The following is a 20,784-nucleotide window of genomic DNA, read 5'->3' on the forward strand; positions in this document are numbered from 1 at the left end:
ATTGCTATAGGATTGCTCTTAAGGCAGGCATCCCCAAACTCGGCCCTCCAGCTGTTTTGGGACTACAGCTCCTATCATCCCTAGCTAACAGGACCAGTGGTCAGGGGTGATGGGAATTGTAGTCTCAAAATAGCTGGAGGGGATGCCTGTCTTAAGGCAACACCACTGATTCTACAACAGAAAACAATTCAAAATGAAACATACAAATCTGCCATGGCAAACAAATCTGAGTCAGGTTTACAAGTCCTGCAGATATTAAATCCCCAAAATAAATAGGGTTTATTTTATGGAATACCTGTACATTTTATTGAAGTGCAGAAGCCAATATAAACTGACATTGGACTACAGAAGCAGGCTATGCCCAGGGCTGTTCTGAAGACTACCACAAATCATTTCATTAATCTGAAGGTTGTGCAAGCTGATCCGAAAAATATCTGAAGGGTAGATGTAACTCTTACAAATGAAGCACACTCTGTAAGAAGGGATCTGGTGAATCAAACCCAAGGTCTATTTACATCTACTCCATCTTTTATCCCAAAGTGGCCAACCAGATGCAGGTGGTAGTCAATGTCGTACTATCTCAGAGCATAAAGGTTGCACATATTCAATAGGGAATATTGTCTCATATTTTTAATACTAATCTATTCCAATCTTGGGACGCGGGTGGCGCTGTGGGTAAAAGCCTCAGTGCCTAGGGCTTGCCGATCGAAAGGTCGGCGGTTCGAATCCCCGCGGCGGGGTGCGCTCCCGTTGCTCGGTCCCAGCGCCTGCCAACCTAGCAGTTCGAAAGCACCCCCGGGTGCAAGTAGATAAATAGGGACCGCTTACTGGCGGGAAGGTAAACGGCGTTCCGTGTGCGGCTCTGGCTCGCCAGATGCAGCTTTGTCACGCTGGCCACGTGACCCGGAAGTGTCTGCGGACAGCGCTGGCCCCCGGCCTATAGAGTGAGATGGGCGCACAACCCCAGAGTCTGTCAAGACTGGCCCGTACGGGCAGGGGTACCTTTACCTTTATTCCAATCTTTCAGAGCATAATTAACAAGTACCTCTGCTATTTACTACCATTGCCACAGGAAACCCTGGTGTTCATTTTACAGCTTACGTTCTAAAAGTAGAATTTCGGGACACATCTTGACACTGTCCATTCTTCCCTCTCCTGAATCTACTGCAAGGCCAACCAGTTTCATTCATTGGGTGATCCCAAGTTCTAACATTACAGCAGCAGGAGAAAAACTTCTTTCTAGCTGCATCCTCTACAGTATGCACCACTTAATAAGTGTTTTTTTAAAATATTCCTTACTTTTAATCATCTTTTTTTCTTAAACTAAAAGCCTTAATGTGTGCCCTGATCATTTTGGGTGCCCTTTTCAGGTCTACAATGTCCTTTTGGAGATGGGATGATCAGAACATACATTATTAGTAATTTATAGTAACATTGACAGGAAAATGAACAAAGCAACTTTCTTCCAAATTACCAATGGAGACAAAGAGTTGCCAACTTTTTTTCTGGCAAAGGTTCATGTAGTAGCTTTGACAGCCAGAAATTCAGTGGGCAAAGATTTATTTCCCATTACAGCCCCTGCATTTTGGGCTTCACCGGCTGAATTCTTGTGAACTAAAGATGGTGGACGCGGGTGGCACTGTGGATTAAACCACAGAGCCTAGGACTTGTCGATCAGAAGGTCAGCGGTTCGAATCCCCGCGATGGGGTGAGCTCCCGTTGCTCCGTCCCTGCTCCTGCCAACCTAGCATTTCAGAAGCACGTCAAAGTGCAAGTAATAATAATAATAATAATAATAATAATAATAATAATTTTTATTTATACCCTGCCCTCCCCAGCCAAGGCCGGGCCCAGGGCGGCTTACAATTACAACTTAAAAACAAAATTAAAATACAACATTAAAATAATGAAACATTAAAATGTAGCCTCATCACAGGAGGAGAAGGAAAAGAAAAAAGAAAGAGAGGGAGGGAATCAAATTGGCTCCAAGCCAAAGGCCAGGAGGAACAACTCAGTCTTACAGGCCCTGCGGGGATAAATAGGTACCGTTCCGGTGGGAAGAGAAACGGCGTTTCTGTGCGCTGCTCTGGTTCACCAGAAGCGGCTTAGTCATGCTGGCCACATGACCCGGAAGCTGTACGCCGGCTCCCTTGGCCAATAAAGTGAGATGAGCGCCGCAACCCCAGAGTCGGTCACGACTGGACCTAATGGTCAGGGGTCCCTTTACCTTTAAAGGTGGTGGCGTGTGAGGAAAGACTAGCATTTTCCATAGGTGAGAAGGGGAACCTGTTGCCTATTGGCCCGTTTTAATTCATTTAAAATTTGTGCGAAATTTAAATAGTCTGTATCCCAAAACTGGCGGTTACATTAAAAACACATTCGGAGCTGCACATTCCAAATCATTTCCACACGACACTACTTTTTTAGCAAAGGACTACTGTATTAATTGAGCATTGGCCAGAGTTAGTGGGACACTCTACGCATACATTTAGCTCTATGGTTCTCAATGACAGCCGATGTCCAGCCGATGAAAAACGACATCCGGTAGAGGCAGAAGAACTTCCGGCAGCGGCCATATTGAAGTCATTATGGACATTCATTATGGGCGTCCCAAGTCGCCGCCTCCTCCTGTTGCTTTTTTAAAAAAAATAAAAATCCTCCGTTGTAATGATTCCGAATGACAGAAAAAAGCGGGTCCCGGGTAGACTCTGTAATAGCAATAAACATACTAAATCAATCCCTGGTGTCTGCCTTCCTCTTCCGTTGCTTCTCCACTAGTTGAGGGGTTGAGGTTGAAAACCGCCGTGTCGAGCGGCGGGGCCAGAAGGCGCATGCGCAGTACGAGCTAGGTGGCGACAGAGCGTGTGTCTCTCTCTTTTTTCCCCTTCTTTTTCCCTCTCAAGCAACCTACCCCCGAGGAAGAAGGAGGCGGGGGAGGGGGCGGTGGCGAAGGAAGAGGAGGAGGAGGGACCTCCAGCGCGCGTGCGCAGTCTCCTCCTGCCCCTCCATTCCGATTTCCCCCCCCTCCTCCCCCGCGCCACTTCGTCCCCGGGAGTGCGAAAAAGGAAAAAAAAGGAGGGGGAAGCAGCTATGAGGGACCGAACGGACGAGATCAGAGGGGTGAGAATCCTCGCGCGGCTGGCCACGCCCACAACGGTCGCCTTTGCTCCTCCCCTTTCCGTGCCTCCTTTGCGCCGTCGGCCGCGCTCTCCCCCCGCGCGCCGCTTTCCCCTCGCCTTTTATAGGCTGTTCGCTCTCTCTGCCTCCTCGTCCTCCCCTCCCCCCCCCCCGCAATCCCTTTTGCTCTTCTCATCCTCCTTAAACCTCACCCCAAATTTTAGGTCTCCTAAACCTCACCCCAGATTTGGCCCCTCGACCTCTGAAGGCCGATTTCCACCTCCCCTCACTGACCCCGTCCGCCTCGAGGGGCCCCATTGCTCCCCCTCGCAGGATGTCAGGTGCGCACCTCCCCCACCCCAAAAACACAGCCAGGAGTTGCCATTTTCGTTTCTGTTACTCGCTGTCTGGATTTCATAAATTTCAAACTTCCCCTCCCCTTGACAGTCAAAAGCTTTCCTTTCCAAATGCGCGTTTTCCTCTCAGGCTCCTGTGGGGGGCGCTGTTTCCCCTCCCTCCCGTGATCATGGTCTCCCACTTTCCTACTCGCCTCTCCAAAACCCCAGCCCAGTTCTGGGTTTGTTTATCTGCTCTCTTAATCCTTGTATCCTCCTCCTGCTGCCTCCAGTTATTTCCCCTTCTCTGTCACCCTCATTATTCCACCCACTCTTTGGGTTGCCCTCCTGAGAGTATCCTCATCTCTGCCCTCCCTTTTCCATAGTCTGCCTCCCAGCATTTTTATATTTCTTCCCTGCACCCCATTTGTCCTCACACTGTGCTCCTTTCGTCCTCCTTATTCACATAACACTCCCTTGTCCCTTCTTGCATTGGTTCCCTCTTCACTCGTCTTCTCATCTGCTCTCTTCATAGGCTTTCTCTTAGCTACTACCCCACCCCAATGTTTTAGTGGAAAACACCATGGAAAGGAGTTGGGGTAGAGCACATTAGGGCCCCAAGAATTTCCAGAGATCGAAAGAAGTAGTTGGAGATGTTAACCCATTTGGGCAAGGCAATATTGCACACCAAAGCAATAAGGTAAAGGTAAAGGGACCCCTGACCATTAGGTCCAGTCGTGGCTCTGGGGTTGCGGCGCTCATCTCGCTTTATTTGCCCAGGGAGCTGGCATCCAGCTTCCGGGTCATGTAGCCAGTATGACCAAGCCACTTCTGGCGAACCAGAGCAGCGCTCAGAAACGCCTTTTAAGTTCCCGCCTGAGCGGTACCTATTTATCTACTTGCACATTGACGTGCTTTCAAACTGCTAGGTTGGCAGGAGCAGGGACAGAGCAACGGGAGCTCACCCCATCACATGGATTCGAACCGCCAACCTTCTGATCAACAAGTCCTAAGCTCTGTGGTTTAACCCACAGTGCCACCCACGTCCCCCACCAAAGCAATACCCAGCCCTAAATAACACCACTGGATGTTGTATTGGTCTTTCATCTTGAGAAGCGGCAACTGGTGGTGGATAGTGACAGACTTTTGGTTGGGAAAATGTGTAAAATCCAACTCAGCCATGCATCTTACCAGGAGACCTTAGCTCGTCAACTCTCAGCCTTTTGGACCTCATAGGATCATTGTGGCTGCTGCCCTGATATCCTTGGAGGAAGGGTAGGATAGAAATATTATAAAAGAACCAGAATGTAAATGATGTTACATTAGGAAGTTACATTTAGGACTCACTTGTTACGAGATGCCAAAATGGTAAGTGGTTTGAGAGGGAGAGATAGAGGGACCAAGTTTGATTCTGTCTCAGGGTTTGAACAATGTTTGCAGATGGCTTGATGCAAAAGTCACCTTCCACTTAGTTATGCATTACATTTAAGATGCTTTTCGGTGTCAGCAAACAGCACTATGGCTGTATTCCCTTTGCCTTTCTTGTCCTCCAGAATGCTTCAGCTCCTGTGTATAAACATGAAATTTCTAGGCTTTGCTTTGTTAAGATTTCAGTATCTCTGCCCTGACCATTTGTCCCTTTGTCTCCATCTTTATCAATAGCGAGAAAATACAGATTTGGGAAACATATTACTGACTTCTCATGTCAGTTTCAGATGTCGTTCTTACTAGAAAGGAAACCAGGGTGGTTTCACACTAATATACAAAATAGCTGCTAGTTTTGTTTTTTCCTTTCAAGTCCGTTGTCAAATTTGACACAGGAAGGGAGTGAGCTGGCACATCTGCACCATGCACAATGGTATATTCCAATTAAGCAGGGGCTGAATCATAATCTGTGGTTAAAGTTTAATTGGCTAAAGCTTGCAGCCCTAATTAAAGAGTAGTAATGTTCCTACTACCTATATAGATTACTTTGATAAAGAAGATTGTTGGCCTTTGAAAGCTTATGCCACAATTAAAATGAATTAGTTTTAAAGATGCCACCATAGTTCTTCTGGAGTCATCTACTTTTTGGAATATATAGTTGGTTCTTTTCATAACAGTTCTGTTTGAGAAAGTGTCTCACAAGCAGGATTATCTTTATTCTTTTTTTAAAAAAGCAAACTAAATGGAATTCTGCACAAAGGTAATTCAAATGACAATGCTGTCACTGCCTTGTAACTACAGTGCAGCATTAGAAAGAGCTTCAGCCAGCATGGATCTCTAGCACAGGAGAGTGCACATTTGCATAACTATTTTGCATGAAATAGAGGGGCATGGAATTATGGAGGGTGCTGAAGCCCTGTTCCCAACTGCTGGAAACTTTGATCAGCCATTGTGTGGCTATTGACATTTCACCTGGTGTTGAACATGTACATTCAAGCGTTTCTTATCAACCATGAGAGCTGGAAACTAGCTAGTTATGTTGTGTTTTTAAAGTTTATTCAAATGAAAGGTAATGAAATGAAAGGTTTTTTGGAACTGGATTCTGTACCTTAGGTCACATTCTTGAGGTTTGATTTGCTCCCACAGTACCCTAGCCCATATGCATATTACTAATAAGACCTGTGTTGTGCATCTTCTCAACTGGGGGCAAAAATTGCCATTGCTACCGACACAAAGAAATTTGAGGTCCAACTGAGTTGGAGCAGAATTCAGCCAAAGTACACAGAGGCACATCCCAGCCCCACTGGTTGAGGTTTTCATTCCAAATCCTTCATGAGTAGTATGTGTCATAAAAAATTTCCAATCTACGAGCAAAACACAATTTTTTTGTTTTTGCTTATGTGAATTAAAGACTGAGGCAAGAGTGTCCTCCAACAGAGGAAGCCCTCAGTGTCCAACTTGTCTTCCATGTTTCCCAGTTACAGATTTTTCTCCCTTTTGTACAAGATTACATGTTTAAAAATTAGTCAGATTTGTTGTGCAGCAAAATGTGACCAGGTTGGCATCCACACAGAGAAATGTGTGTTACATTATATGCAGTGTTTGAAACTCCCATTGTTCTAGGCCAGCGGTTCTCAACCTGTGGGTCCCCAGATGTTGTTGAACTACAACTCCCATCATCGCTGAGCTCCGGCCTTGCTAGCTAGGGGTGATGGGAGTTGTAGTTCAAGAACATCTGGGGACCCACAGGTTGAGAAAGGCTGTTCTAGGTGCATCTTGTGACAAGGAATTTCATTAGTGCAAGCAGATTCTGAGCTCTGGGCATACTACTGCACCTAAGTTTTCAGATTAAAACTGCAGAGTGGAAGGAAAGGAGGACCTTTTTCAGCCTCCCCACTTCCAGCTACTCTCTGAAGACTGGAGAATATTAAGGGGGAGGGCAGGAGAAGGACTAGGCCATGTGAAAAATGAACATAAGATTTTAGCTGCATTTCACTCATTTTCAGCTTTGTATCCTTGTTATAAAAAAGTGTGCCTAGGCATTCCGTTGTTGCACCCATGATCTAGGTTTAAGGTGTAATTTAACTCCTAGCTTTCACATCTCAGTTTCTAACACTGGTTATATGTCTACAACGTTGTTATGCATCTCATCCAGCAATAGATGCAGGTACCCGATCGACATGCCAGTTTTCCACATGCAGCTATGGCCAGATGAACATCCAGTGCCAATTGCACATCTTCTCACAGATGCCCATAGCTCTCAAAAGTTCTGTATTAGTCTAAGAGTACAACAGTGTGTGTTGATAAAGAATAGGAAGAAAAACAGAATACACAAGACTGTTCTTCTTCACAGCTGACTGGTGCCAAGTCAGCCTTTTAAGCAACCATGGAATGTTAGATTCTATTCACTCTTAGAACATGTGTCTTCTGTACTATGCAAAATGGAATGAAAAAATTGTTTGAAAATATTGGTTTTAAATTGTTAGCTGATTTGGAAGTTGATTTGGATAGAAATGTTTGTAAATGAATGAAAATGAATCTTGTCTAAGAGCAGGGTGGGATTTTTTGTCTGTGTGTCCCCCCCCCCCCTGTCATCTGCAACACGTGTGCAGTGAGTGCTTTGGTGCATCTGATCTCTTCCCTCTACATCTCTCTTTAACAGAAGGATGTCGACTCGGACTGTGAAGAGACTGAACTCGATACTCTGGTCCCACAGCCAGGATCAGCAAGACCCAATGGCTCTCCAGATCCAACTGACGAATTCTTCCGAACGGTACCACAATCTTTCTTTCTAAGCATGTGCGGAGTTGACTTGAAAACTATCTTCCTGTGTGTGTGTGTGTGTGTGTGTGTGCGCGCGCGCATTCCAAGGCGCTGTGCGCATTGGTGGGACACGCATAAGCCTGTCCCATCCCGCATCTACCAACGTCCCACCCGCTTCTGGTGCCAAAAATGGCATCTATCAGCATGATCATCTTTGTTTTCACTATCCCATGGAAACTCTTCCACGATCACTTGACTTTTTTCTTGCTACAGTTGCTATTGCATGCTATTGGTTTGTTGCTATAATGTGCCAGAGGAGTTGGAGATCTTCTGGCTGCACATCTGAAGAACAATAAGACCATGCTTACCTCCCTGTCCTCCTTTCCTTATGTTAAGCTCTGGAGACCATCCTCCAGCTGCCACCACCCAATGAGGTGAGGCAGGTGGCAACAGGAGAAAGAGAGAGCACCTTCGCTTTGGTGGTGCCCTGGCTGTGGAAGATTTGCCCATTGCCTGCCTTGTTTTCTTTCCAGTGCCAGACAAAAAACTTCTATTTTCCCAATCATTTAATAGTTTCATTCCCTCTGAAATTGGTTTTATGCTGAATTTCTGTGTTCTTTTTATATATCATGCAGTTTTAATGTTCCTGTTTTTATGAATAGTATTTTATTTTTAATGTGCTGTTAGCTGTATGGGAGGAAATGTTTTAAATAAAATAAGAGGAGATAATTTGAATTCTGGCATCCGTGAACAGTTTTTGGTAAGCTGAAGCTGCATCAGTATTGCCTGCACACAGTAGTGTTTTGGTGTGATTTCTTGAGGGTGCAGATCACTTGAGCATTTTCTAGAACCCTATGGAGCAGACACATTATGCTTTCTGCTTATGTAAATAGATCTAGTCAGCCAGTTCCCTGTGCTGGTGGCTTGTAGTTATACACAGTGAGATACGAGTGGGTTTCATACTACGGAGATACCTCTTCATTGGCAACCCGCTGAATTGATGGAGATTTGGGGGTCATTGACAATGAAAAGGAAATGTGTTTCTTCTTCTTCTGGGGTGTTATCATTAACCATCCCCAAAGAAAAGTGGAAAAGGGGAGGGTAGGAGACTGACAGCACTTCTATAACTGAATGTTGCTCCAAGATGAGGTCAGGGTTTAGCTGGTTAGAATTTGCTCCTTCTCATTGTATCATTTTTTATTGCCTTCTCAGACACGTGGGATCCGTGAAGCCTTGAAGACTCTGGGAAGCAAAGTAAAAGATCTAGAGAAACATCAGACTACCATTTTGGCCACACCCCTCCCTGAGGATAGTAAGTTTGCAGTGGGGGAATGCGGGTGGTGAAGTAGAAGATATGGGCTGGGGGAAAACTGGACAAAGAAGCTCTTGGAGGTAAGTGGCCAAGAAAAGTTGGAAAAAATGGAAAAATTTAGGGGCAGAGTTTAGTGGTATTTAAATTTCATGATTTAAAGTGATGCAAAATTAGAATTACCTTGTTGCAAAGCGCACATTGCTGTTTACTCCTAGCAGCCTCATATTTTGCTTTTCTTATGAATTGTAGTTTGAAAAGATTCCGTGTACCGTGTTGATTCAAAATGAAATCCAGTTGTATCTAAACAAAAACCTGCTTCTTGGTTTCAATTGCCATCATGCAAAAATTGGTTATGATATTTTAAGAGGTGTCCAAATGCATAGAAATTAAGCAAATTTCCAAAATATAATTGATGTATACCCCCACCTTTCTTCTGTGGAACTCACATTAATGTACATAGTATTCCTAGGCAGCCTCCAATCAAAGCACTGACCAGACTAGACCTGATTAGGTTGAGCAAGGATACTGCATTATGTGCTTTCAGGCCATATTATGGATTGCGACAGTTTATACTGTTCCATCAGTGTGTGCATGAGCACAGTAGACAGATTCATGCTTCAAAGTTGCTTACAGCCTAAAATAGACAGCAAGGGAACAACAGTAGGATGGAAAGGCAGACAAGGGTAGGAAGGAGTGAATAGGGGCAAATGCTATTCTGCATTGTTAAAAACTTGGTTAAATTAGGAATGAGGATTCAGATGGGTGGTTCAACTGTCAGTTCCCAGTCAAGAGATTTAGCTGCATGGTGCCAATTGTTAGAGCATTAGAAAACCAGAGGGGGGTGGGATTGAAATACATTGTAAGCAGCCTTGAGAACTTTGATTGGTTGGCAGAATAGAAATACTCTAAAGTAAATAAGAGGAAAAGCCAAAGTCCATGCAAAAAGGAGAAGGGGTGAGGAGAGAGTTGAATGAGCAGATGTTGTGCCAAGTTCACGTTCAGAGAAGAAGGGCCCGCTTGAAGAGGGCAGCAGGGGAAATGGGTGGAGTTGTTGGTGGGATATATTGAAGAACAAAAGCTGAAAGATAGCAGAGCAAGACCATGGATAGCTTTAAAAGTAAAGGCAAAGGTTTTGTTCTATATATACAGGTAAAATGGACTGGAAAGCCAGTGAAAGGATCAGAAGATAGGCGTCAATGTGGTCAGAGAAACAGGATAAATGAGTACTATTGACAAAGGAGTTTTGCATTGAGGTGAGGAGACTTGAGGTTGTAGTTCAGGTGGAAGCAATATGGAGAAACAGCCATTTTTGCAGTGTTCTTCAAGAAGAAATGATTTGGCCTAGCAGTGGATTGAATGCGGGCAGAGCAACTGTAGTCCGTGTTCCCTTCAGTTGACCAAATGGCCTGCGGGAAAGGGATGTGGCAAAGAAGCACCTACATACATAACACCTTAGCAAAAGCCACATGCAAATGTCATCTAATTTTTCTCTGGCACAATCCCAGCTGTTGGCTTTTTAACCTTGGTGTTTTCTAGGCATGAAGCAAGACCTGCAAAAGCTACGTGAGGAAATCAAGGAGCTGGCAAAAGACATTCGGGCCCGCCTGAAAAGTGAGTGTGGGAGGAGGATTGGGCCTTAATGCATAAAAGGGAAGAGTGTTGGATGTCGGACCTCCTAGCTTCTGCTCTCCAGCTTTGCCTGTGTGCTCATTGTACTGAAACCAGGAGGAGGCCTTCTCTCTGTTTCCGGTAGAAAGTGGCGTGGCTTGATTGCAGCCCTGTTTATTTTTTCATATAGAAATTGAGCCCAAGAAGGATGGGGAAGATGAGAACAAAAACTCCATCAACGTTCGTATGAAGAGAACCCAGGTCAGATGCGGCCCAGCTAGCTCTCTTGGGTGCTGGTGAGGAGGAGGCCACAGAAGTGTCCTTAACCCTTTCTTTCCATTTCTGCCTCAGCATGGGATCCTGTCCCAACAGTTCTTGGACCTGATCAACCAGTGCAATGCAACACAGTCTGACTACCGAGACAAGAATCTGGAGCGCATCAGGAGACAGCTGCAGATCAGTGAGTGTCTGCTCTTTCTTCCCACTGGCTCCAGAGATGACTGCATTTCAGTGCCAAATCAGCAATCTCGGTTGCTGCAAGGTTCCTACTTACTAGAGTCACCCAGAAGTCATGGGAACAAGTCATGGTGCCAGCCCTAAGGTAGCTGGGAAGATTGTGATTTGCCCAAAGTCATCTGGGTTGCCTGGTGGCTAAGATGAGTATCCTAAGCTTGGACATGGTGCCCTATTCTTACCACAGTGCTGCTGTTAGAGATGTCCCAGAAACGCATGAGCTGTTGTGTTTGTGATGCTGGTCAGGGACACGTGGGTTTTATGTCTTTGCAATCTCTCTGTATAAGTGGATTCTGGCAGTTTTGTTGATTTTGTTTATAAAGCAAGTTCCTGGATCTTAGGAAGTGGGTATTGAAAAGATGTAACGTTTCCACTGGTCAGATGATGTGTCTTTAAGGCCTGTTCTTTACACTTCTATCTTTCCATCGGCTAGCAGAAGTGGAAAACATGCACAATAAACAAGCATGCAAACTTGATTTGCATTGCACATTTTAGATGCAGAGTCATTTTACAGAGAAGAGGATACGTTACATTGGCTTTAAAAAGAGAAAGCCTGTGACCATGGCACAGGCAGCTTCCAAGCTCATAACTGCTGTTTTTTGCACACATTCTTTCCCATCCACGCAAGTGTGTGTTCAGGCCCGTGCTCCTGAGAAAGACAAGTGGAACTGAGCAGTTCAAGGATACAGCTGCAGTGATTCCTAGCATGGTGAAGTCTGCCCAAGTTGTCTTATCAGAGTGACTTCAGGCTGTAGCCAGATGAGGCTTTCATTTCCCCCCTGTGTGTTTGCAGGCATGTCTCTGGCCCAAAGGCAAGCTATAGCTCTTTATGCTTTGGAGAAAATGACTAGGCATATTGGTCTTGAGAGCACTTTTTTGTGGAGCCTAGGCTCAGCTACCACGCTGCACGGGGACTATTAAAATTTCCAAAACTTGGGACACAGGGCAGGGGAGCACTGGCAACATTACTAGTTTGGGGGAAGTTGAGAACACTGGTGGTCTTTGTGAGGAGATTTGCCCCATTTCCTCCCTTCTGTGACTAATTTCAGGTACAGGGTTAACAAAGCAGCGGACAAACAGCTGCCGGTAATGAGATGCGTTGTAGGTTGTGAATTGGGAAGGCATTGGGCCCAGAAGAGGAGGGTAGATAAGATGCGCATTAAAAAAAATCAGTACTAGGAGACCTGGTTTTGCTAAAGTCTGGCTGTCTTCCAACAGGCAAGTTTTTCTTCCTGAAGCAGCTTCAAAGGTATCTTGTTGTGTGGGGTGGTGGTGGGGAAGGGTTAGTACAACCCTGGCTCCTAACTGAACCCTCCACCTCGCAGGTCTTGTAAAATCTTGAAAGCCCTTTTGCTTTCAAACTGTTATATATATATATATAAAGCTTCAGTGACGTGCTGCTACTTGTACGTGGGCCAAGTCATCTTCCTGTGGAGACAGATAGCGTCTGTCTGCTGTCCTCTAAAGGAAGATGACCTTGAAAGGCAGGAGAGTTGGAAGGGTAAGCTGCACAAAGCACGCTTGGCCTGGGGTTTCACAGCCAAATGAGGGGAGGGAATGGGAGGAAGGTTTTCCAGCATTCCTTTCATTTCAGATAGGCCAGATCACACAAACCAGAACGTTGTCTGAAATTCCTGATGTGAAGGCTCTCCTAGTCTCCAACAGGAAATAAAGATGGTTTGTCAAGAAATATCCTTTAATCCAGCTGCCCCATCCTTCAGATGAATTTGAAAGCTAAAAGAGGTACCAATTGTGCGGAGTGCTGAATAGGAGTAGGGGCAGCTGGAAGATCCCCATTCTGAAATCCCTCACAGGAGTGTGTGTGATGCTAAGATTTAATAACAATCTTCAGGAAAGCGTGCGAATGTGCACCAAAGGCACCACTAATATTTAAGCAGGGCTTGAAACAAACTCTGAAGAGCTGGGTCCTCGCTACCAGCCCTGTGGAAGGAGGTGTGAAGGCGGTGTGGGAAGAAGTGTGAACTCTTACCCTGGAAGCCCCCAAGCCTGCCCTACTCCAGTATTCTGCCTGTAGAGAGTAGGCTGTTTCATATTTCACTATAAAACTGTCTGCATCTCACTGTAGAGGAGGAAAGCTTGCAAATATGTGAACAGTTTTTTGCAAAAAAGCTTAGGAGCTAGAGAGGCACTTTTAGGACAGCTTTTAATAACTGGTCAGTGACGGCCCATCACTCAGCATCAGCCCAATCCCTCCTTGTAAAGTCTAGATTTTGGTTTGGTCCTCACCACCAGTGTCTACAGTGTCTCATTTCATCTATACTCGACTTTAACATAAAGCTGAGGCAGAAATCTAAATATAGAGGGGGAAAGGGAAGAGAAGATACCAAACTGTCTAACAAGATTAGTGTTTTTCCAGAGCTCCACAAAACCTTGGAAGCTTTATTTTTATTTATAAATGTATATTCTCTTTCTACTGAATCATATCCACAGTGGGTTTTGTTAAAGTTGCGTTAATCTTTTAGTTCAGGATTGCGCTAAGGCTGCAATCCTGTATACATTTACCTGGGAATAAGCCCCACCGAGCTCACTGGGAATTATTTCTGAGCCAACATGCATAGGATTGCACTGTAAAAAATGAAGGAAGATTTAAAGCTTTTTAGGCCTGTTGATGTGGAATCGGTTCCCTGAAGGTAAAAAGTTTTGAAAACCTCCTCAGTAACCTAGAATAAAGCAAAGCAAATATTTAAACCACCATTGAAGAATGCAGCATGTTGGAGTTTAGAGCACAAAATGTCAAGCCCGTGACAGTAGACTTCAGGCAGAGAGCTTCACCTCCCTTCAGCTAGGCAGTACATCATGACAGAAGGCTTTGTGGCACCACAGCCGAGTAACAGGCACAGTGGTGCTGTGTGGCCCTTGAGTTCCGATTTTGGAGGTGTGTGGGATTTAGTGCCTTTAGACAGGAGGGGTAGTGGAAGGGTTCAAGGTAGGCTGCCGAGAGTGAGGGAGTCTGGCTTTACTTCTTATTTTGGGCAGGAAACCTTGCTTTGGTGCTGAGCCTGCTTTCTTCATTCCCCTTCAGCTAACAGCGGGGCAGTTTCCGATGAAGAGCTGGACCAGATGCTGGAGAGTGGTCAGACGGAGGTGTTTGTTTCCAATGTGAGTACCAGAAGGCGAGGCCTTGGGAGAGCATCAGGTAGAAAAGGGGCCCTCGGCTAACTTATCCAGCCGCACTTGCTCCCCGCAGATCATGAAGGACACGCAAGTGACGAAGCAGGCTCTGAACGAAATTGAGACACGGCACAGTGAAATCCTCAAGCTGGAGCGCAGCATCCAGGAACTCCACGAAATGTTCCTGTACCTGGCCACTGAAGTGGAGCTGCAGGTATGGCAGTGGGGGAGGAGAAAGAAGGTACTTGGGATCCAGGTGCTCTTGGGAATACAGGAAGCTGCCTTAAGCCAAGTTAGACCATTGGTCCAGCTAGCTTGGTGTTCTCTGCACTGACTGGCAACAGACACATGTCGTTCCCAGCCCTACCGGAAGATACAGGTGCTGTCTGCAGGCACCGAGTCCTTCCCCACTCTTCCTTCCCTGATGGGAAGGGGTCAACTCACAATTCCATCTTGTTTCTGCTTTGGCTTCTTACCAGCCTTCAAGCTCCTTTCCGTCACTCTTCTTGCCAAGTACACTTCCCATCCGTGCCTCCTAGGAGTTTTTACACAGATTTAATATGGTCTTAGTTATTCTGATGAGGTTGCTAGAATTTGAGGAGGTGTGCTCACCTTTGTTTTTTTCCTGGCCTGTACCGGATTATTTCTTATGTACTCTCACTGTTTTGTTTGACCTTGTTCTCTCTCTCTATCCCTAGTGGCCCCATGCAGACCCAGACCCACCTCTTACCTACCCAGGGGAAGCTTCTTTGCCCCCCTCACATATTTTCCCTGGCCACCCGCCCTTGCCCCAGCGCTAGTTGTCTGTTGTCTCTTCTCCCCACCCCACCTCTCTCCCATTCAACTCAGAGGTTTCTTCATACCTCACCCCCACCCCTTTGACTGCATTTAGGGAGAGATGATTGACAGGATAGAGAAGAACATCCTGGATTCAGAGGACTACGTCAAGAAAGGGCAGGTCCACCTCCACATGGCTCAAGAGAACCAAAAGAAAGCTCGCAAGGTAAATTGACTGTGTTCACTGGAGAAATTTGGGTTGTATCTCCTTTAAAATGAATAGACCTCGTTTGTATCATGCTTACATGCAACTGTTCTGTGCAAATGGCAAAAGTTGGCAACCTGGGAACATCTGCTTTGACTTAAGGAGGGAAAGCACTTGTCAAGCCTTTATTGTTCCAAATAGATGTTTGAGATGATGGGCAATGCCTGATGAAATCTTGGAAGAAGGGAGGGGAGGGGGCTTGTTGAGCAAGGCTTACTGTGACCGAAGTGTTTTGGTGCTTTGTCAGAGTGCCTTGTTCTTCCTCCCTGTGGCTAGCAGATGAACGAAAAATATAGCAGGAGCTGAGAGCTCTCTCCCTGGCCATCTGCCTTAACACCTTTTTTGCCTGTTCTCTGCTTTGGGGCTCTGCAGAAGAAGTTCATGATTGCCATCTGCCTGACAGTCACGGTGCTCATCATCATCGTCATCATTGGTGTATCCATTGCAGTTGGCTAGGAGGGCTCCCAGGTCTGCCTCTCCCTTCGTGCTGCGTTGCTGGAGCCCGATGGTGCGTATAGGGGACAAAGATGCGAGGAACGGTTGCATGTTTGAGGGGAGAGGCATGGTCAACACCTGGGCTTCTAGAGGCTCATGCTCAGAGGTGCCTTATCTCATGCCAAGGCAGGTTCTTCCCTCTGGGTTACAAGAGGCTTGATGTAGCTCCAGTGCACTTTTACAACAGTCTCTTGCTGCTGTTATATATGGGTGGGGCGTAGTCATTTCCAGCTCTTTCTGACCTGGTCTGCACCACATGACAGAGCTAGAGGTGCTGCCTGCAGCTAGTGATGGCTGAGGAATACGTCACTGCATCTCAAATGCCTTATGCCTCTTGCAATGGCACCTAGACAGGCTAGGTAGGAGGAGGGAGTGGTGGGAGAGCTATTTTGCTAGGTGAAGGGCTTCAGTTGGGAACTGCAGTGAAGAGTTCTGACTCTGCCCTTTCCTTTCTTGTGAATTTTGGAATTTTCCCTCCTCAGGGCTCCATCTCTGGCTTCATCATGGTTCTGGAACGTCTGCCCTCTCCTGGGAGGCCTTTGCACTGATAGATGGCTGGAGGAGATGCATCCTGCCTTTCGCCCAGCCCTGAAAGCACATGCTGCCTATGGCTGCCTCCTTTCCTGTTGCCCAGAAACAAGAAGCCCCTGATTTCCCTGCATCCAAAACGGTTTCCAGATGCCTATAACTCTCAAGATCTAGAGCAAAGCCTCTGCTGCGTTTATTTTGGACTTCCTAGTTTGTTTCGTGGCTTGCATTTGGGTCCTGTGTTTCTCCCCCAATGCATTCTGTGGCCTTGACCCACAAGCAAATGGTCAGTTCCTGTCTTGGCCTCCTCCTCGACAGTATCTTCCCTTGCAATGAATTCTAGATGGCTCCTCTTCTTGAGGAACCCCAATTCTCCCATTCTGATCATGACAGCTGTGAGTTTTCCTTACCCTTTTTGTAGTTCCTGCCTTCTAAAATCTCCTCTGCCTGTCGTAGTTCTTTATCATGCATACAAGCCATGTCAGTTTTTTAAAGCTTCCCCCTTATCACACAGTATATTGTACATCTTTAAAGGGGACAAATGGATATTGTACAGAACTTGGGGGTGATATGTCTGGTCTTTCATACCCACAAACTCAACACTGTTAGATGTGCCTATGTGGGAAGCAGCATGCAGCTCTGTTAATTTTTTCTAACCTACTGCCTTTGTCCTGACCTTGTTTGTTGGATTTCTAGAGGCCTTTAGTAAGTACATGGGGCCTGTTTCAGCTGAAGCAAAGGGCAGCAAGCCAAGACCTCCGGGTTCACATGGCTAAAATGACTTCTATTGGTTTCTACCAAGCTGTTTGCCTCCTGCTTTCAGTTTTAAAGTTGACATTTTTTCCATGCCTCCTTCATCTGTGTGGCCCTCCTCCCAGCCGCCACGTCCCTGGTGCCTTAGGGGGTGTGTGCTCACAGCCCTTCTGAGCCTGTGTATTAATCTTTTCTTTGGGTCTCTCTTCTCTCTTTGTACAATGAAATGAGAGATAATCCCAGTGCCAACCTTAAAAAGTATTGGGACAAAACCACACAAACAATATTTTTTGCTCCCTCAGGAAACCCGATCACAGGCCTCGAATTAGCCACCTGGAAAACTTGCCCGAGGGGCCGGGGGGGGGGGGGGGAATCCAGATCTTGAAAGGAGGGTTATAGGAAGGAGTAGGAGTCAGAGCCCCTTGGGTTTGTCTGTCTGCAAATCTAGCTGAAATGGGTTGGGAAATCATGGAGAAAATGGAAGCCAGGACCTTTTGGCCTTGTTCCTGAAAATTTGATATTTTTCTACTTTGGAAAAAGAGGACTTGTCCAGATCAAAGCATTTAGCAAACTGTTCCAGTTGCCTTGGAGATTGAATGTAAAGAAAAGAAAAGCAGCCTGCCTCAAATTATTTTGTAATATAAAAATAAAAGCACTTTCTAGAATGTCTGCAAAGTTGTGGTTTCATTGTTGTCCCCAATGTGAGAAGCTCCTTCCCCCCATTCTCTCAGTCTTGGATGGCTTTGACTGAAACTGGAAGGAAGAGGCACGGAGTAAGAGTTACGCTTGCATGTACGCTTGAAACCTTTAGTTTTATTAATGCATCACACATTCCAGGCCTTAGCTGTGAAGTTGTGGAACTTCTGAGACCCTGGAACAAGTTAATTCCAGTTTGACACCTCTCTGCGTGTTTTCATTTTAGCTGTTGTCTCACCCCACAGAAGAAGCCGTAGTTTCAGTAGTGATTCATTGCCACCCCCCTGCTTCTCTTGTAGATGGTAGCCGGCTATGAGTGTGCTTCGCTCCTGGAGCACAGGCAGGAGAGGATACTTCGAGGGATCTTTCTTGAAGTGGGGTCTCAAACTGCTTTTTAATGTATCACCCCAAGGTACAAGTTTAAATGCCTCTTCCCAATGTAATTCAAGAGCCATTTTAGAGAGCAGCTGTTTTACACTGCTGTGTTCCCCAGAAAGCACCTTGATGTGATGGGAAGATAAACACAGCTAGATACAATCTGCGAAGGAGCCTTGGTTGTGACTAGCAATCTGCGTTTCCCCTTCTCATTTTTACATGCTCACAATGGGAAACACCAGGTTCTACACAGAGGACCCCTCGGACCCAGCAAAGCAATATCACCTTAGTTGCTAACAAACACTTCTTGGCTGAGAAAGATTGAATCCAACGATAACTTTCAGAGATAGGGTAGGGAGGAACTTGATGAAAGCATATTCCCTAAACCAGTAATGAAAAGGAACAAAGCAATTTTTCCCCCTCCTGTGCTACTGAGAAGTGTGTTAGTTGGCTTCTAACCATAGCTTTTTTTCTGGAGGGATGCAGGGGTACACGTACCCCTAAACATTTTGTGAATCTAAGTTTGGCCCCATTGAGGGGCAGTATTTCAAAATGAGTAGGAAAATGAGAGCAGCCCTAAACATTTTTTTAGAAAGAAAAAAAAAGCACTGCTTCTTAACTATTGGAAACTGGCGCTTCCTAATATCAACTACTTAATTTTGAGAACTGACTGCTCCTTATGTGGATGGGTTGAGGGGAGAGCTCTTAATAGAAATAGCTAGGACTTTATGTTGGCCAGTAGGGGGCACCATGTCCTTTTTCTTAACTAAATCAAGGAAGGTTTATATATATATATATATAGGCTTACAAAGAAATTGTCTTTTATTTGGTGCCCTAAAAGAACTTTGAGTTCAGTTATTCTCTGTAAAGTGTAGCATTGGACATACGCATCCTGAGAACTTCAGCATTTACACACACAGAGACCTGCAAGTTTCAGCCCTGCAAGTTCTAAATGATCACATATTTTAAAAAGGCAATAAGCAGAACAGATTGTCTGTGTAGCGTCCCCTGCGTCCAAGGTCTTGTAGCAGAAGCATAGAGAGAAAATCTGGTCTGAGAAGGAGAGAAGCTTGAGTCTCCCGTCAGCTTCTTCCTCCCCCCACCCTGCCCTCCCAATTACTTTAAGGTTTCTTTCTACTTGTTTCTTCCGTGGTAAGCTCTGACGTATATTGCTTTCTGCCTCTCTTGCCACTTCCTGCCTCAGCCTCTTACTGAAAAACTGTGGTGTGGGGGGCTAAATTGTGATGTGGACTGTGTGGTCTTTTTGACATTTGTGGCTGAATATTTGGTACAGCGATTTCAAAGAAGATGCAACATGCTTTTCCAGTTGAGATGTAATGTGCTTTCTTGTCAGTCTAATCACTTTTATAACATAAAATATTGTGTGAGAGGGAGACAGAGAGAGAGGTTTGCTGTTCTGCCAAGCATATACAGTGGTACCTCAGGTTAAGTACTTAATTCGTTCCGGAGGTCTGTTCTTAACCTGAAACTGTTCTTAACCTGAAGCACCACTTTAGGTAATGGGGCCACCTGCTGCTGCCGCCGCGCCGCCAGAGCACGATTTCTGTTCTCATCCTGAAGCAAAGTTCTTAACCTGAAGCACTATTTCTGGGTTAGCAGAGTCTGTAACCTGAAGAGTGTGTAACCTGAAGCGTATGTAACCCGAGGTACCACTGTAAACTAGCCCAGAGACTTATCCCTGCCCCGAAGCAGTTCAAATCGCCTTCATTTTGCAGAACATATTCTGCGCTTGCCAATCATTGCTGGTTCTAACTCCAGATAGGACTGACTGGTGATAACTCTTTAGTTTTTAACTGATCATTAGGGTTGTGTGAAATGTGTTAATTGAAGACCTGGCCTCTTTCCAAAGGGCTTTAATGCAGTGCCATTCACTAACGACTCACTTGCCAAAAGAAAAGTGTCTTGCTAGAGAAGTGGCACTAAGATGATGCCACTTAATCTGCCACCCATCCAAACACGTATTTCGTAAGGCAGCGTTTGAGTACATTAAGGCAGTGTTTCCCAACCGGTGTTCCGCAGCACACTAGTGTGCCGCGAGACGTTGCCTGGTGTGCCGCGGGAAAAATTAAAAAATTCGAAAGATAGCCGGAGAGGCGGCCTTCAGGCGAGTTTTAATTTTAATTTTCCTTCTCCCACTTAATGCCCCACGCTCGCCCGAGCAGCTGGCAGTCCTCGGTAACCACGGCGACCCAAGGGAGGGGAGGGAACAGGGAAGTCGAGGGCGGCGGCGAGCTGCGATGACATCAGTGGGCCGCGCCGCCTCGCCCTGGCACGGTGTGAGAGCCCCGGCTAGTGGCGCAAGCTTCGGAATAAGTGGGATCCGCGTGCGCGAGACCGAGATCGCGGGTAAGGAGCTCAGCCCTGGGCAGGAGGAAGCGGGGCCGCGCGTGCGGGCCACATCCCCACAGAGAGCGAGCCTCCCCCGGCCCACCACTCCGGGCAGGTCCACTCGCATGAGGGGGCGGCGATGGCGACGGCCGGCAGCTTGCCTGCAATGCCATCCCTCGAGCAGGCGAGGAGCCCGGAGGCTACCAGATGCGAGTCCTCTTTCCCACCCTGCTCGGGAGTCCAGAGCACTTGGTCACATTCAGGATCTAGAGTGGGGAAGCGGGGCTTGTGTCTGGGCTGGACACATTGGGCTGCCTGTGCCGCTCGACCTGCGGGGAGAA

The 20,784-nt window shown here is 46.2% G+C and overlaps 1 protein-coding gene across 2 annotated transcripts; it reads left to right on the plus strand.

The window, feature by feature from the left end:
* Positions 1–2,921: 2,921 nt before the first annotated feature.
* Positions 2,922–17,692, plus strand: STX4 (syntaxin 4). Of its 2 annotated transcripts, none has more exons than XM_077917956.1 (11): positions 2,922–3,120; positions 7,540–7,650; positions 8,853–8,952; positions 10,489–10,563; positions 10,751–10,821; positions 10,912–11,020; positions 14,117–14,193; positions 14,282–14,419; positions 15,098–15,208; positions 15,620–15,755; positions 16,225–17,692. In XM_077917956.1, exons 1-10 carry the CDS (start codon positions 3,091–3,093, stop codon positions 15,701–15,703), a joined length of 906 nt encoding a protein of 301 aa, XP_077774082.1. In that variant the 5' UTR covers positions 2,922–3,090; the 3' UTR covers positions 15,704–15,755; positions 16,225–17,692. The 2 variants fall into 2 exon arrangements, with proteins under 2 accessions (XP_077774082.1, XP_028560014.2); XM_028704181.2 differs by lacking the exon at positions 2,922–3,120 and adding an exon at positions 4,801–4,820.
* The last annotated feature ends 3,092 nt before the right edge of the window (positions 17,693–20,784 follow it).

The sequence above is a fragment of the Podarcis muralis genome, chromosome 13, assembly GCF_964188315.1.
Source record: "Podarcis muralis chromosome 13, rPodMur119.hap1.1, whole genome shotgun sequence".
Lineage (NCBI taxonomy): Eukaryota > Metazoa > Chordata > Lepidosauria > Squamata > Lacertidae > Podarcis > Podarcis muralis.